The sequence below is a fragment of the Tachysurus fulvidraco genome, chromosome 1 (assembly GCF_022655615.1).
Source record: "Tachysurus fulvidraco isolate hzauxx_2018 chromosome 1, HZAU_PFXX_2.0, whole genome shotgun sequence".
NCBI classification, from domain to species: Eukaryota; Metazoa; Chordata; class Actinopteri; order Siluriformes; family Bagridae; genus Tachysurus; species Tachysurus fulvidraco.
Window position 1 is genome coordinate 38,369,873 of NC_062518.1, and position 12,781 is coordinate 38,382,653.

At 35.2% G+C, this 12,781-nt stretch overlaps 1 protein-coding gene across 2 annotated transcripts; it reads left to right on the forward strand.

Moving 5' to 3' along the window:
- Positions 1–972: 972 nt before the first annotated feature.
- On the forward strand, positions 973–12,781 carry LOC113663184 (butyrophilin subfamily 1 member A1-like). Of its 2 annotated transcripts, XM_047816131.1 has the most exons (9): positions 973–1,103; positions 4,184–4,534; positions 4,748–5,026; positions 5,274–5,375; positions 7,722–7,748; positions 8,147–8,173; positions 9,498–9,524; positions 10,664–10,690; positions 11,616–12,781. In XM_047816131.1, exons 1-9 carry the CDS (start codon positions 1,052–1,054, stop codon positions 12,161–12,163), a joined length of 1,440 nt encoding a protein of 479 aa, XP_047672087.1. In that variant the 5' UTR covers positions 973–1,051; the 3' UTR covers positions 12,164–12,781. The 2 variants fall into 2 exon arrangements, with proteins under 2 accessions (XP_047672087.1, XP_047672089.1); XM_047816133.1 differs by lacking the exons at positions 7,722–7,748; positions 8,147–8,173.

Sequence of the window (12,781 nt, forward strand, 5' to 3'; positions counted from 1 at the left end):
GTGTCGAGTGACGTCACATGAATACCCGGTGGGGTGCCAATACTTTTGGCAAAAAGTGGCTACTGAAGGTTTGGACATTTCATGTCAATACTGCAGTCATTATGATATTCTACTTATTATACTGCATAGAACAGTACATGCAATTCTTAATGTTGGATGTATTGTGTGTGAGAGCTTAGAGGACTTTTCGGAATTCCCCATTCAAGTCTATGGGATGTTCGATCGTTGACTACGGGAAAACCGAAAATTCCGTCGGAACTCCGGAATAAAAATTTGGTCCAGGGTAAGGTCCTAAAGAACCTTTCCGAGTTCGGTGTAAATCACTCGAGAACTTGCTTCAAAAGTTTATAATGGAAGTCTATGGGAAAAAAGGCCACTTTGAGCTTCCGTACCGGGAATGCCGGAATTCCGATCGCTTAGAAAAATAGAAGCAACAAACTTCAGACCAGGGTCTACGACATATCCGAATTTGGTGCATGTGGCTCGAACGCCCTAGACCGCATTTTTTTAAATAAATTTTTGTCTAATAATAATAATAATAATAATAATAATAATAATAATAATAATAATAATAACTAGATTTGTAAAGTTCGTTGTGACAAACTTTGATGTTGGCTTTGGCAAGAATTCGCAAAGGCCGGTGCATTTTGGAGGCGAGTGGAAAGAAAGATTGTGAAAGCTACTGGACTGTTAGGGTGCCAATACTTTTGGAGGTGAGCGGACATGAGCATTAAAACCTTTTTCAATTCCTTGTTTTTATTGTTGTGATTATTTTTATGATGTTTTACTTTCTTTGAATAAAAACTTTGAAAATACCCATAATGACGCGTCTCCATGCTACAATAATAATCTTTATAAGTACAATTTGACTATTATTTGTGTCGTCCCCCCCTCAAAAATTGCTCATGAGAAATTTTATATTTATTGCCCCCCCTACTGTTAAATGAAATTTATGCAAATGGTATCACATGATACAAAATGAAACTGAAAGTGCTGACTTAGACAAAGAAGCTTCTAGCGTCATCTTACGATACTCTGTCTATCAGGGGAAATGCTTTGGTGTGCGACTCTTATTCTTGTCAGCTTTATCAAATCTCGATCAGGTATGAAAACTCTGTGTGTGTGTGTGTGTGTGTGTGTGTGTGTGTGTGTGTGTGTGTGTGTGTGTGTGTGTGTGTGTGTGTGTGTGTGTGTGTGTGTGTGTGTGTGTGTGTGTGTGTGTGTGTGTGTGTGTGTGTGTGTGTGTGTGTGTGTATGGAGTAACAATATTAAAAATGATACCGTTAACTTAAAGGCACAATGTATGTCACATTACAGGTGAAAAAACAAAGTTCTTCTGCAGTTGAATTTCCTGTCTTTCAAGTTACAACCCTGACATATTTTAATCTCAATAGAAATTTACCATTTGCTATTTCATTTCCTCTGGTGTCACCTACAGGGCCTGACAAAAATTAAATGTGATCGCAATTCCTTTTGCATTTGCATTTCCAACATCTGCACGTAAGTAAATTACTATTGGGTGATAGTGGTGTGGGTTATATTATGTGACGTCATTCACAGTCAAGCACCTCGTGGTCAGTGAACAGGACAGAACACTTGTGAAGTATTTCTCTACTGATTACCTCTTACTGTAAAGACATATAATTTTAGACAGGTTAAGTCAGTTTGTGGTCTTAACAAATAGCAACATTAATAATGTTGTTTTCACCAAAATCAGAGAAGTGAATGAAAGACTTTCTGTCTGTATTTAATAACAAAAAAGTTAACAACAAAATCTAAATGTTTGTTCTCCAATAAAAACCTGATTAGCTGCACTGTAAGGGGTGGAAGTACAGTATAATCTCTCTGCATTGTAACCAGTTCTGTACATCTCTCCGAAAGGGTTGTACAAATGCACACAGAAAGTTCAAAACTTTCAATATTAGTTTCACAATTTTACACAATTTATAATATACTAATATACACAATTATTTACTTCTATTTGCTATCTATTTACTACTTATTTGAACGCCATTTATAAAGTTCCCAATCTTCATATTTTTTAATCAGATCCTCTTTTGTAATGTACTGACACTTATTCTACCTTATGCATATAAAATGTCTCTGCAGCCTTGTTTTAAAATTAATTTACATTTATCTATATCAGAGGTGTCAAACTCTGTGTAATTATATTTGGCCTGCGAGATCATATCAAATGTGCATTACAGCAGGCTAGCCGCATGCTCCGCTAATACTACAAATCCCAGAATGCCTTGCCAGTGTATTGACTGTAGTCATGAACAGCAAGCGCCCCTCATTCTCTGTTGACAGTCGTTAACAACCAGTTTGTCTTATGTGCTAACGGAGCTAACGTGTCTGTAACGAAAGAATATAACATAAGAAGACACTATGACACGAAACATTATGAGAAGTATAAGGACCTGGACGTAAAGCAGAAGCTCCAGGAGGCGGAGAAGATGAAAAAAAGTCTGGTTTCCCGACAGACTATATTCATGAAAGCAAAATCAAAAAGTGAAGCTGCCGTAAAGGCGAGTTTTATTGTAGCAGCAGAGATCGCAATATCTGCCCGGCCCTTTAATGAGGGAGAGTTTGTCAAAAAGTGTATGGTCAAAGTTTGCGAAACGAACACCACTGAGGCCATCCTTAAAAATATTCTTGTTCGCCGTAACCCGACCGACCTTGTCAATTTAGGACCGACTCAATTTAAGTCCGACCGAACTTTTTTTCTACTCTTCAAACAACTAATACAAAAGCAATAAAATAATATTAACGTATTCGGGCACCATAATACATCTACAAAATGCAGTAAAACAGCTCGACACCACTGTAACTTGGCACGAAGTTCTGGAAAAACTGTCCAGCATCAAAATAAGGTTTGCAATGATGCGCCCGAAGGCACAGGTTGAAGACCCAGTCAGTGACGTCACAATATGCTAATTTGTTTAAAGTCATACCTACGTAATCACCATCACCAAAATTATACTTTTTTTTTACATTGAAACTTACAAAAAAATATATAGACCTACCTACCGACCCCCCCCACCCCCTCTTTTTTTTTTTTACTGTTACTGCAAACCAAAATATTTTTAAGGATGGCCTTATGTGTCTTTTATTTCAAATTTAATTTCTTATGTGTTTGTAATATCATGCTCTGGTTGTTCCAAATCCTGTGTTTAAGCAAAACTAAAGTTTGTTTCCATATGAAAAAGGTTGAACATTACATATCAGTTGCAGTTCATTTTTCAATAAATATTCAGTTTGGCCTGTGACTTTATCTCAGTTTTATATTTTGGCCCACTGTGAATTTGAGTTTGACACCCCTGATCTATATTATCCATATTTTTTGTCCATTATTTCTTTATCTTTGGAAAAAAGATTTTGTGAGGAAAACGTGCTAACCACTAAGCCACCGTGTCCCCCAGTGCAAGACATGAAAACAGTTAAAGACATGAAAACAGTGCTAACAGACAATACAATACACTTCCTAATGGGGAAATTCTTATTTACAATAATTCCTATAGCACATGAAGACAGCATAACTACTTGGCAGAGCATTTTATTAATTTTACTTTAGTTCTGACTGTTTGTTTTAGTATTATCAGTCTTAGTCTTACTGTGTTTATGTAAGTTGTTCTTAATGCGAATTCATAATGTTAAAGTAATATAAATACAGGTTTCCCTACAACCTCTATTTCCTCTTCCTGTGTCTTTTTTTATCCCATGTGGCACCATCAAACATGTAACAGTTCAAGTTACAGAGTCACATTTTCCCCAATCACATGTTTAATTTGAATTATAATTTTTTGTAAACTTTTGTAACAAAATATGTATTTTACTAAATTCATTTGTTGATTTATATCTATTTTACATCAGAACATCATTCATCCACCAGAACAGTGTGACTCTGATAAGTGACTGTTGGAAACTACTAACATGTATTTAACTTTAATGTTTGCCATAAATGACCTGTATTTCTTTAATGTGACCTTAAATGTTTTTTTTGTAATACATAAATATTATATATATATTTTTTCTCACAAAAGCAAGTGTTTTTCTGTAAAAATATGTAAAAACTTGCTTCTATACTTAAAAATAATGTTTACAATTAAATAAAGTCACTCATGTTATATGGACAGAATATAGTGATATATTGTATTTGCTCTGTATTTTCACCACAATACAGAGAGTTTACAGGTGGTTGGTCCAGAAGCTCCTCTTGTTTCTGTAGCTGGTGAAGATCTGGTTCTGCCCTGTTTTATCAAACCCAACACCAGTGCAGTGGGCATGACAATTGAGTGGTTCAAACGCCATGTAGAAGACTCATTAGTGCATCTCTATAGGGATCATGAAGACAGAAATGAAGATCAGGCTCAGTCCTATAGAGGAAGAACATCACTGTTTAAAGAGGAGCTACAGAAAGGCAATGCTTCGCTCAAACTGTCAGATCTCAGAGTCTCTGATGATGGAGAATATAAGTGTCTTGTTGAGGACAAATCCTGGTATGATGATATCACTGTGAAGGTCATTGTAGAGGGTAAGATCATTTTCTGTGATGAAGGTTTCACAAAATTCCAGAAAAACTAAATTTTGCCGTGTCTTGGTTTAGGTTTTAGTGTTGAACCTCAGTTGGGAAGATTTCATTACTGATGTTTTATTGTTACTGATGTTTTCTTTTCTAATTGATGTTTATTACTGTCTGTTTGTATCATTAAAATCTAATATTATTTTTTGCCATTATTGATTGCAGTTCTAGGAAGCCACCCAGTGATAATGATGGAGAGTTTTGATAACTTAGGAGGGATTAATCTAGTGTGTGAGTCCAGAGGCTGGAAACCTGAACCTGATGTTCTGTGGCTGGACAGAGAAGGAGTCACTCTGACTGCTGAAGATACACAGATACACAGAGACACCGAGCTCTTCAGTGTGAAAAGCCACATCACTGTTTATGATTATAGCGACTCTAACAGGTTTTACTGCAGACTTCAGCAAAAACATCACGTGATGGAGACAGACATTATCATCAATAGTAAGTGTCTGTGAATATAAAACTTTTACACTTAAGTTAGATTGTTACATTCTACTGTAATCATTACAGATTAAGGTAATAAAAAATGACACATGAGCTTGATGAACACCATTTACACATCTGAACATTATTTTTACTTTAGCTATTAAAATAACTGCAACACTGTTGTGTGCAATAATACACCTTTTACGTATAAATTAATTGAATGGTTTAAAATATGTTATGTATTAAATGTGGTTTATTTTAGGTAAAGTCTTTGATGCTTGGAAGTGGATTGTTGGGATTTCAGTTTCAGCATGTCTTATTGCTGTTGGATTGATCGTAACTGCAGTTGTTTGTCACAAGAAAGGTAAAATGTAATTAACTTTATTTAATAAAACCACAACATTAAGTTATACTGAATTTTAGACTTAACATAATTGAGAGAGAACCTTTTACACTGTACATAAATATACAATGGATATAAAAAGACTTTGATCCTCAATGTGAAACTGTAAAAGTTTAAAAATAAAGTAAAGACAAATAGAAAAACATAAATATGTAAATAAATAAATAAATCCACAAACAAACAAACAGACAAATAAATAAATAAAAAGTTACAAGAACCAGTTTGCATATGTTTTATATTTGGGGATTTGTTTGTCTTCAGAATAAACCAATCACCTTCAATCTCATTTTAAAAAGTAATTATCATACAGCTGTCATCAATTACATTATTCTGATTAATTCAAAATAAAGATCAGCTGGATTTTTTTCACACCACTAAGAACAGGATTTATTTCCAAAAATGTGTAAATTGTCAAGACAAAAACTTACCAAGGAGGCTGCTAAGAGACATAAAGGAGCTGCAGGAATATATGACAAGTACTGATTACTCTCTCAATGGTTTATTTTAGTTTATTTTTTTTTACATCTCATTACAAATCTGTCATTTTAACTGGGTTGTATAGACTTTTTATTCCCATCATATTAGCAGAAAATTACAATCCACAATCTACAGACATTGTAATGGCAGATGTCCAGTAGAGGACATAAGAGGACATAAAATGATGATAGTGTATGCACAAGTAAATGCTGCTAAAATTCAATCACTTCTAAACAGAGCAGAGGAACAGCTCAATTCTACTTGTAAATAAATAAATAAATAAATAAATAAATAAATAAATAAATAAATAAATAACATGGAATGATTTATTTAATTTAATTAAAACTTATTACACATCTGAAATATCAGAACGCATTTTCAGGAAATGAACATTAAATTAATTATTGTTTAACAACTTTAATGATAAAACTTTTATTAATATTTTGCTAACTTTTCTAACATTTACTAATCTACTGTCACTCTCTATACATTTCATAGCTTAACCACAACACAGCCACCAATCTGTCAGTCACTTATGTAATCTGCAATATTTTGTGTTGTCAGTGTTTCAGTACGCAATCATTTTTGATTCATTTCTATATAGATTTTACACGAAATATTTCAAAACAAAAAAATGTTTTATCAAATCTTTTTTTATCCACAGAGATGCAGAAGCAGACTATTATCTCTCAAAAAGATGAGAGATAATTTTTTGTGCTTTTAAGATCATACCCACGATGTAACTGAGCAAGTTAAATAGTGAGAGGTGTCTTCAGTTATGTGTTCACACTGAATAAATGTACAAAAAGGTATCTGGGAAGTGTGTGAGGTTGGTTAGGCTGCTGTAGTGATGAAGATTTCACACAAAAGGTGTTTGAAATGGGTTTAAGACAATGTTAACTGTTTACTGAAATTATTATAATAAGTTGACTGATCTGAAATATGAGTTTTTGCAAACTGAAAATTCAGATTCAGATATTTATTTGTAAAAAAAAAAAAAAAAAAACACCATTTATAATTTTCATTCCACTTCACAATTATGTGCCACTTTCAGTCTATTTCATAAAATCCCTATAAAATACATTTTTGTTTGTGGTTGTAACACGTCAAAATGTGGAAAAGTTCAGTGGGTATGAATACTTTTGCAAGGCACTTTATGAGTTTTTACAAACTAAAAAAACATTGACTCTTGGAGAATATACAATGTAATGAATATAAATTTGATTAACAGTTTGGTTTGAGGTCACTAACATGATTAGTCTGGCAGTCATATGGGCTTCATAAAATCAATAAGAATGCTCTATAATAGATATATACCACAGTATAGGGCAAACGTGTTCACCTGCCTTCTGTGAGGTTCATTAATGATATCTACTTCTTACAAGATAAGGAACTGAATATTCAGTACATTTGTACACATTTTTAATGGAGCTCTAGTCTAATACAGATTTGTATCTATGAAGCACACATGTCAGTCTAATTAATAATTTTATTGTCATTAAGTAATAATTATACTGTACATATATTCACTTTTATGAGGTTGTTCCTACAAGAGCAACTTTTTCTGACAGTGAATGACATTATCTTTGTAATAATATATGTACTCATTTGTTTGTCAAATTAAATTTTGTTTAAAGACATGAAGCTGTTATATGTGACATGCAAAAACAGAGGACTCAGTAATGGGGCAATTACTTCCCCTGTATGCAAGTTAGTGGATTACATTTTGTAGAATTATATTGCATGTAGGTTAGCACAATGTCTTAGACACCACATACTACAGCTGACTAATAAGTGTAATATTAATATTTTAATATTGTCTGTTTTCAGAGTGGCAGAGACAGATGATGGAAGCTGGTAATTATACCTGAACTTCTTAACTATTTTATACAGTGTATGAAGCACCGTGGGTTGAGATCATGAGTCATCAGCACTGCATGTTGTACTGCTGCTTTTAATGCTGAGACTTCACCAGGAGTGACTGTGGTTATAAGAAATCTGATGGTGAATGAGCTACACCTTTACCTTTACTGCTGAGCTACATGTACATCATAGGCAGCAGCAATATTTTTCCTCCTTAAAAATAGGTTTAGTTGAGTGTAAACATTGACTACAGTTTACTAGTATAATTTTATTTGATACTATTTTGATTAAAATGATGAACTATGTGAGATAGCATTTGTTTATGTGGTTAAAAATATTGCAAACAAATTTCTTTAAATTAATGTGTTTAATCAAATCTTTTTTATTTTCAGAGATGAAGAAGGAGAAGGAGAACGCAGGTGAGAAATATGTTTTGTGCTTTTCAGAACATATTGATTGGAGAAATTATAGATAGAACATCTATGAAATGATCAACAGGCTCCGACCTCCAACAGACAGACAATTAAAATGTGTTAAATAGTGAGAGGTGTCTTCAGTTATGTGTTCACACTAAATAAATGTCATCACAAAGGTATCTGAGAAGTTTGTGAGGTTGTTTATGCTGCTGTAGTGATGTAGTTTTCACGCAAAACGTGTTTAAAATGGGTTTAAGAAAATGTTAACTGTTTACTGAAATTTTACAGATTGGGTGTGTGTGTGTGGTCAGAAGTAAATAAATGACTGAGATTGACTACTACTAAAATTACATTCCATAATCTACAACCATTGTAATGGCAGATGATCCACTAGAGCAGGAGTCGTCAATCCAATACACAAAGGTCTGGTGCGGCTCCAGTCTTTTAAAGCAGACAAATAAGAGGCATTGCTTGATATCTGAGACTGGATATGAGCTGATTAATGTGGAGACAGTTGTGTCTGAAAGCCTGCAGCCACATCAGCACTTTGTGGGTAAGATTGAAGAGCCCTGCACTAGAGGAAAGGGTAACGTCATTTTAAGGTCATCTGCACAGTGCTTTTAAAATACATTCATAAGCATAGCATAAATATTTTATAAATCAGTGTCAAATTTCTTTGTCAAATACAATTTTGTTTGAAGATATGTGTCATGATTCAGCTCGGACTTTGGCCACGTGCAGTTTTGTTTATGTTTCTCGTCACGTGTCTGCCCCGCCTTCGTCTGCTCCTTCCTGTCACCACACCTGCTCCTCATTGTGTCATGATTGTCTCGTGTATTTAACTGTGCCGCGTTGCCTTGTGCAGCACGGAATCTACTGTTGTCTTTGTCCTGTCTTCAGTCCGTGTCCTGTTTAGTGTTTTTTCGTTATTAAACCCTGTTGTGTTTTTGCTATCCTGCGTCTGGGTCCGCTTCCTGCCCCGCGTCATGACAATATGACTATTATATGTGACATGCAAAAACAGAGGACTCAGTAACAGGGCAAATAATTCCTCTTTATGCAAGTTAGTGGATTACATTATTTTGTAGAATAATATTATTATGATAATCATAATTGAATATACAAATAAATCACTACAGAACTAAACGAAAGAAACAAATCAGATCAAACTAAATCTGGTTTCTACACACACACACACACACACACACACACACACACACACACACACACACACACACTTTTTGAATAGAAAATAATAACAATGTATTAAACAGTATCTATCAAGTTTCTAAGTAGATCTCTAATAGTAATATTTTTCTCTTTTCAGAACTGCAGAGACTGAGTGTGGAATACGGTAATTACACCTGATTTTGTGAAAATGTAGGATTTTCTGTGAGTGTAATATTTACAGTTCCCTCCAAATGTGTTGGGTTGTAAAGTCAATCCCCGGGCGCCGCAACATAAATGGCTACCCACTGCTCCGGGTATGTGTTCACGGTGTGTGTGTTCACTGCTGTGTGTGTGCACTTTGGATGGGTTAAATGCAGAAAACAAATTCTGAGTATGGGTCACCATACTTAGCCGTATGTCACGTCACATCATCATCACATCATTGTATTTTGCTCTACACTGAACACTGGTTTGAGATCAACATGTGAACATGCAACAATAGATCTGTCAGCAAGGCGGGGATAAAACAGACCCAAATGCAGGATAGCGTAAAATAAACAGGTTTTAATAACTAAAACATGAAACAAAGACACAGACTTGACATCAGATGACAACCAAAGACACCAGAGGGTTCTGCGCTACTCAAGGCAACGCGGCACAGTTAAATAGACAGACACATGAGGAACAGGTGTGCAGAGACGGGGAGGAGTAAACAAGAGCGGGGCAGACACCTGACATGGAACAAAAACAAGAACACCTGGCCAAAGTCCAGGCTGAGTCCTGACAAGATCAGATTTTCATCCTCCTGGCATTTATAGCTAGATGTGTTAAACAACTCAGAAAATGGCACCTTTTGTCTGAACCTGTGTCTTTTCAAGTGATAGAAATGATTCAAATGTGACTGATACGTGTTCCTCGTTGCCCAAAAGTGCCCTGTTAGAGTGATTCACAATGAAGCACAGAGATGAGCTACAAAAGTGATGGAATGTGAAAGGGACATGAAAGAGTTAAATTAATGTCACGTGATCATGGTGGAGGATCACGGGATTACCTGGGAATAGGAATATTAGTCACCTGTTCACTTAGTGTGGTGGAGAGAGGGGGTGAGTCAGGACGATGTATTCTTTGTTGACCATACTCATATACACAACTTTTGAAAGAAGAAATATCTGTCTGTGCAATAAAAAGGGACTTTTAACAAAATGTAGCGATTGAATAAAAAAAGAAAATTTCAGTCATTTTTATACATTGGTGTATATATTATGATGTGTTTAATATTACTTTATTTGGACTATATTGTCATTAAACTACATGTTTTCACAGAGTTATTAAAGAAGAAGAAGTATGCAGGTAAGAATAATTCTTTACAGTTAAAGGCCCCAGATTAAATCAATCCTAACTGTAATAATACAGCACATAACTACCCACTTTTAGGGCTTCTGTTGCCCCACATTGCTTCCACATGCTCCTCTGCTTTCAGGTGCGAATCTACACGGGATGCAAAACAAACATAGAGACAGAGACATAAGCAGGTCAAAGTCATAGCACAAACCTCATAACACAAGCAGGTAGCAACTGGTAGCCAAAGTACAATAATAGTCCACCAGCGCAGGTCTTTAATCCACCATGGTCACTATCCATATACAGGAAATAATCCACACACGGGAAATAATCCACGGGGAAAATTAGAGAGCAAAAATAGCGAAAAACCAAAAAAAAAAAAAAAAACAGCTGAAAACCAAAACAAAGTGCAACAGCAAAAAGAGCACGACTGATAAATAACTAGAACAGGAGGACGGTGAGAAAACTCACAGATCACGACGTAACTGTAGAGAGATCATCTGGTGAAAATCACGCAGAAACACTTAAATAGCGCTGCCGGGATTCAGAGGCTGCTGACCGGTAAGTGACGTCACCAATGACCGCCGCAAACTGGAACTCCGGAGGAATCCGCTGACATCAAGTCAATATTCACATCTATTTTTACAGTGTTCACTAATTCACATTCAATATTTCAGTGTTTCAGCATAGAAAAGTCAAGTTTATCGTCCGTGTTACTCAGTGTTAGGTAAAGACAATCGAGCCTGTAGCTTGTTGTACAGTTTTGTGTCCTGACATTAAATAAACACACAAAGGTTTTAGTCCAAATTACAGACTTGGAGTAAATCACTGTTCTTTCCCCTTCATTGTACAGCTTTATGACTGGATTGAATTCAGATGATGATTTAATATTTTTACCTGTTTACTCATATCACACACTGTGTGTTTCTCTCAGTGGATGTGACTCTGGATCCTGATACAGCTCATCCATCTCTCATCCTGTCTGCTGATGGAAAACAAGTGACATGTGGAGACATATGGCAGGATCTCCCTGATACACCACAAAGGTTTTATTCATATGCTAATGTTCTGGGAAAGCAGAGTTTCTACTCAGGGAGATTTTATTATGAGGTGCAGGTCAGAGGGAAAACTGACTGGGATGTTGGAGTCGTGAGAGAGAACATTAACAGGAAGCGGCAGATTAATGAGTCTCCTCAGAATGGATTCTGGACTGTGGGGATGTGGAATAAGAATCAGTATAAGGCTCTTGCTGATCCCCCTGTCCCCCTCACACTGAGAGAGAAGGTGGAGGTTGTGGGGGTGTTTGTGGATTATGAGGAGGGTCTGGTCTCCTTTTATGATGTGAAGACCAGATCTCATATCTACTCTTTTACTGGTCAGTCTTTCACTGAGAAACTCCATCCATACTTCAGTCCTTATTTAAATTATGGAGGTGAAAATTCAGCACCACTGATCATCTCTCCGGTATTTAAGACTGAATGAATTTTCACCTCACAAATTTAATCATCTATTAAATGAGAATAAAAAGAAACATTTTACTTTTTTAAAATACTAGACAATATATAATACTTCACGACGTAAACTAGCGTGAGCAGGATTTAAACGTCCACAAGCACCAGAAGTGACACTGTGACACGATAGAGCTCTTGCTCTCTCTGGTGGTAAGGAAGTGCAAGTGGAACTGTTACAATTAATAATAATTATAATTATAATAATAATAGTAAACAACATAGATCATAGTGATTTTTGTATCAGGCCACACAATTTTTAGATGAACAAAAATACTAAAAATATTGAAATGTAATGTGACGTGTTTCTTATTACCCAGATGTGTCCTGTTAGATTGATCATTTAAACAATAGTTCTGAACATATACACTTGGTTTTAGTCTCCAGTTTTACTTGTGAAGACTGAATGTGTTGTTACAAAGGAAAACATTTTATATTTCTCATCTTTGACAGACTCTATTATATTATAATTGTGGATTGTTTGTGTTCTCTGTGTGAATGAAATGATTTAATAAAATTTGATGAGGCAGTGGTTCATTCTGTATATCTCTCTGTTAAAATACTCAAATGAATAAAATTACTTTTAATGTCA

Bases quoted from the DNA above. Each gene is read 5' to 3' on its own strand.
- LOC113663184 (XM_047816131.1), top strand. From the start codon at position 1,052: ATGCTTTGGTGTGCGACTCTTATTCTTGTCAGCTTTATCAAATCTCGA. The intron at 8,174-9,497 runs GTGAGAAATATG...TTCTCTTTTCAG, and splicing joins GAAGGAGAAGGAGAACGCAG to AACTGCAGAGACTGAGTGTG. The intron at 10,691-11,615 runs GTAAGAATAATT...TGTTTCTCTCAG, and splicing joins AAAGAAGAAGAAGTATGCAG to TGGATGTGACTCTGGATCCT.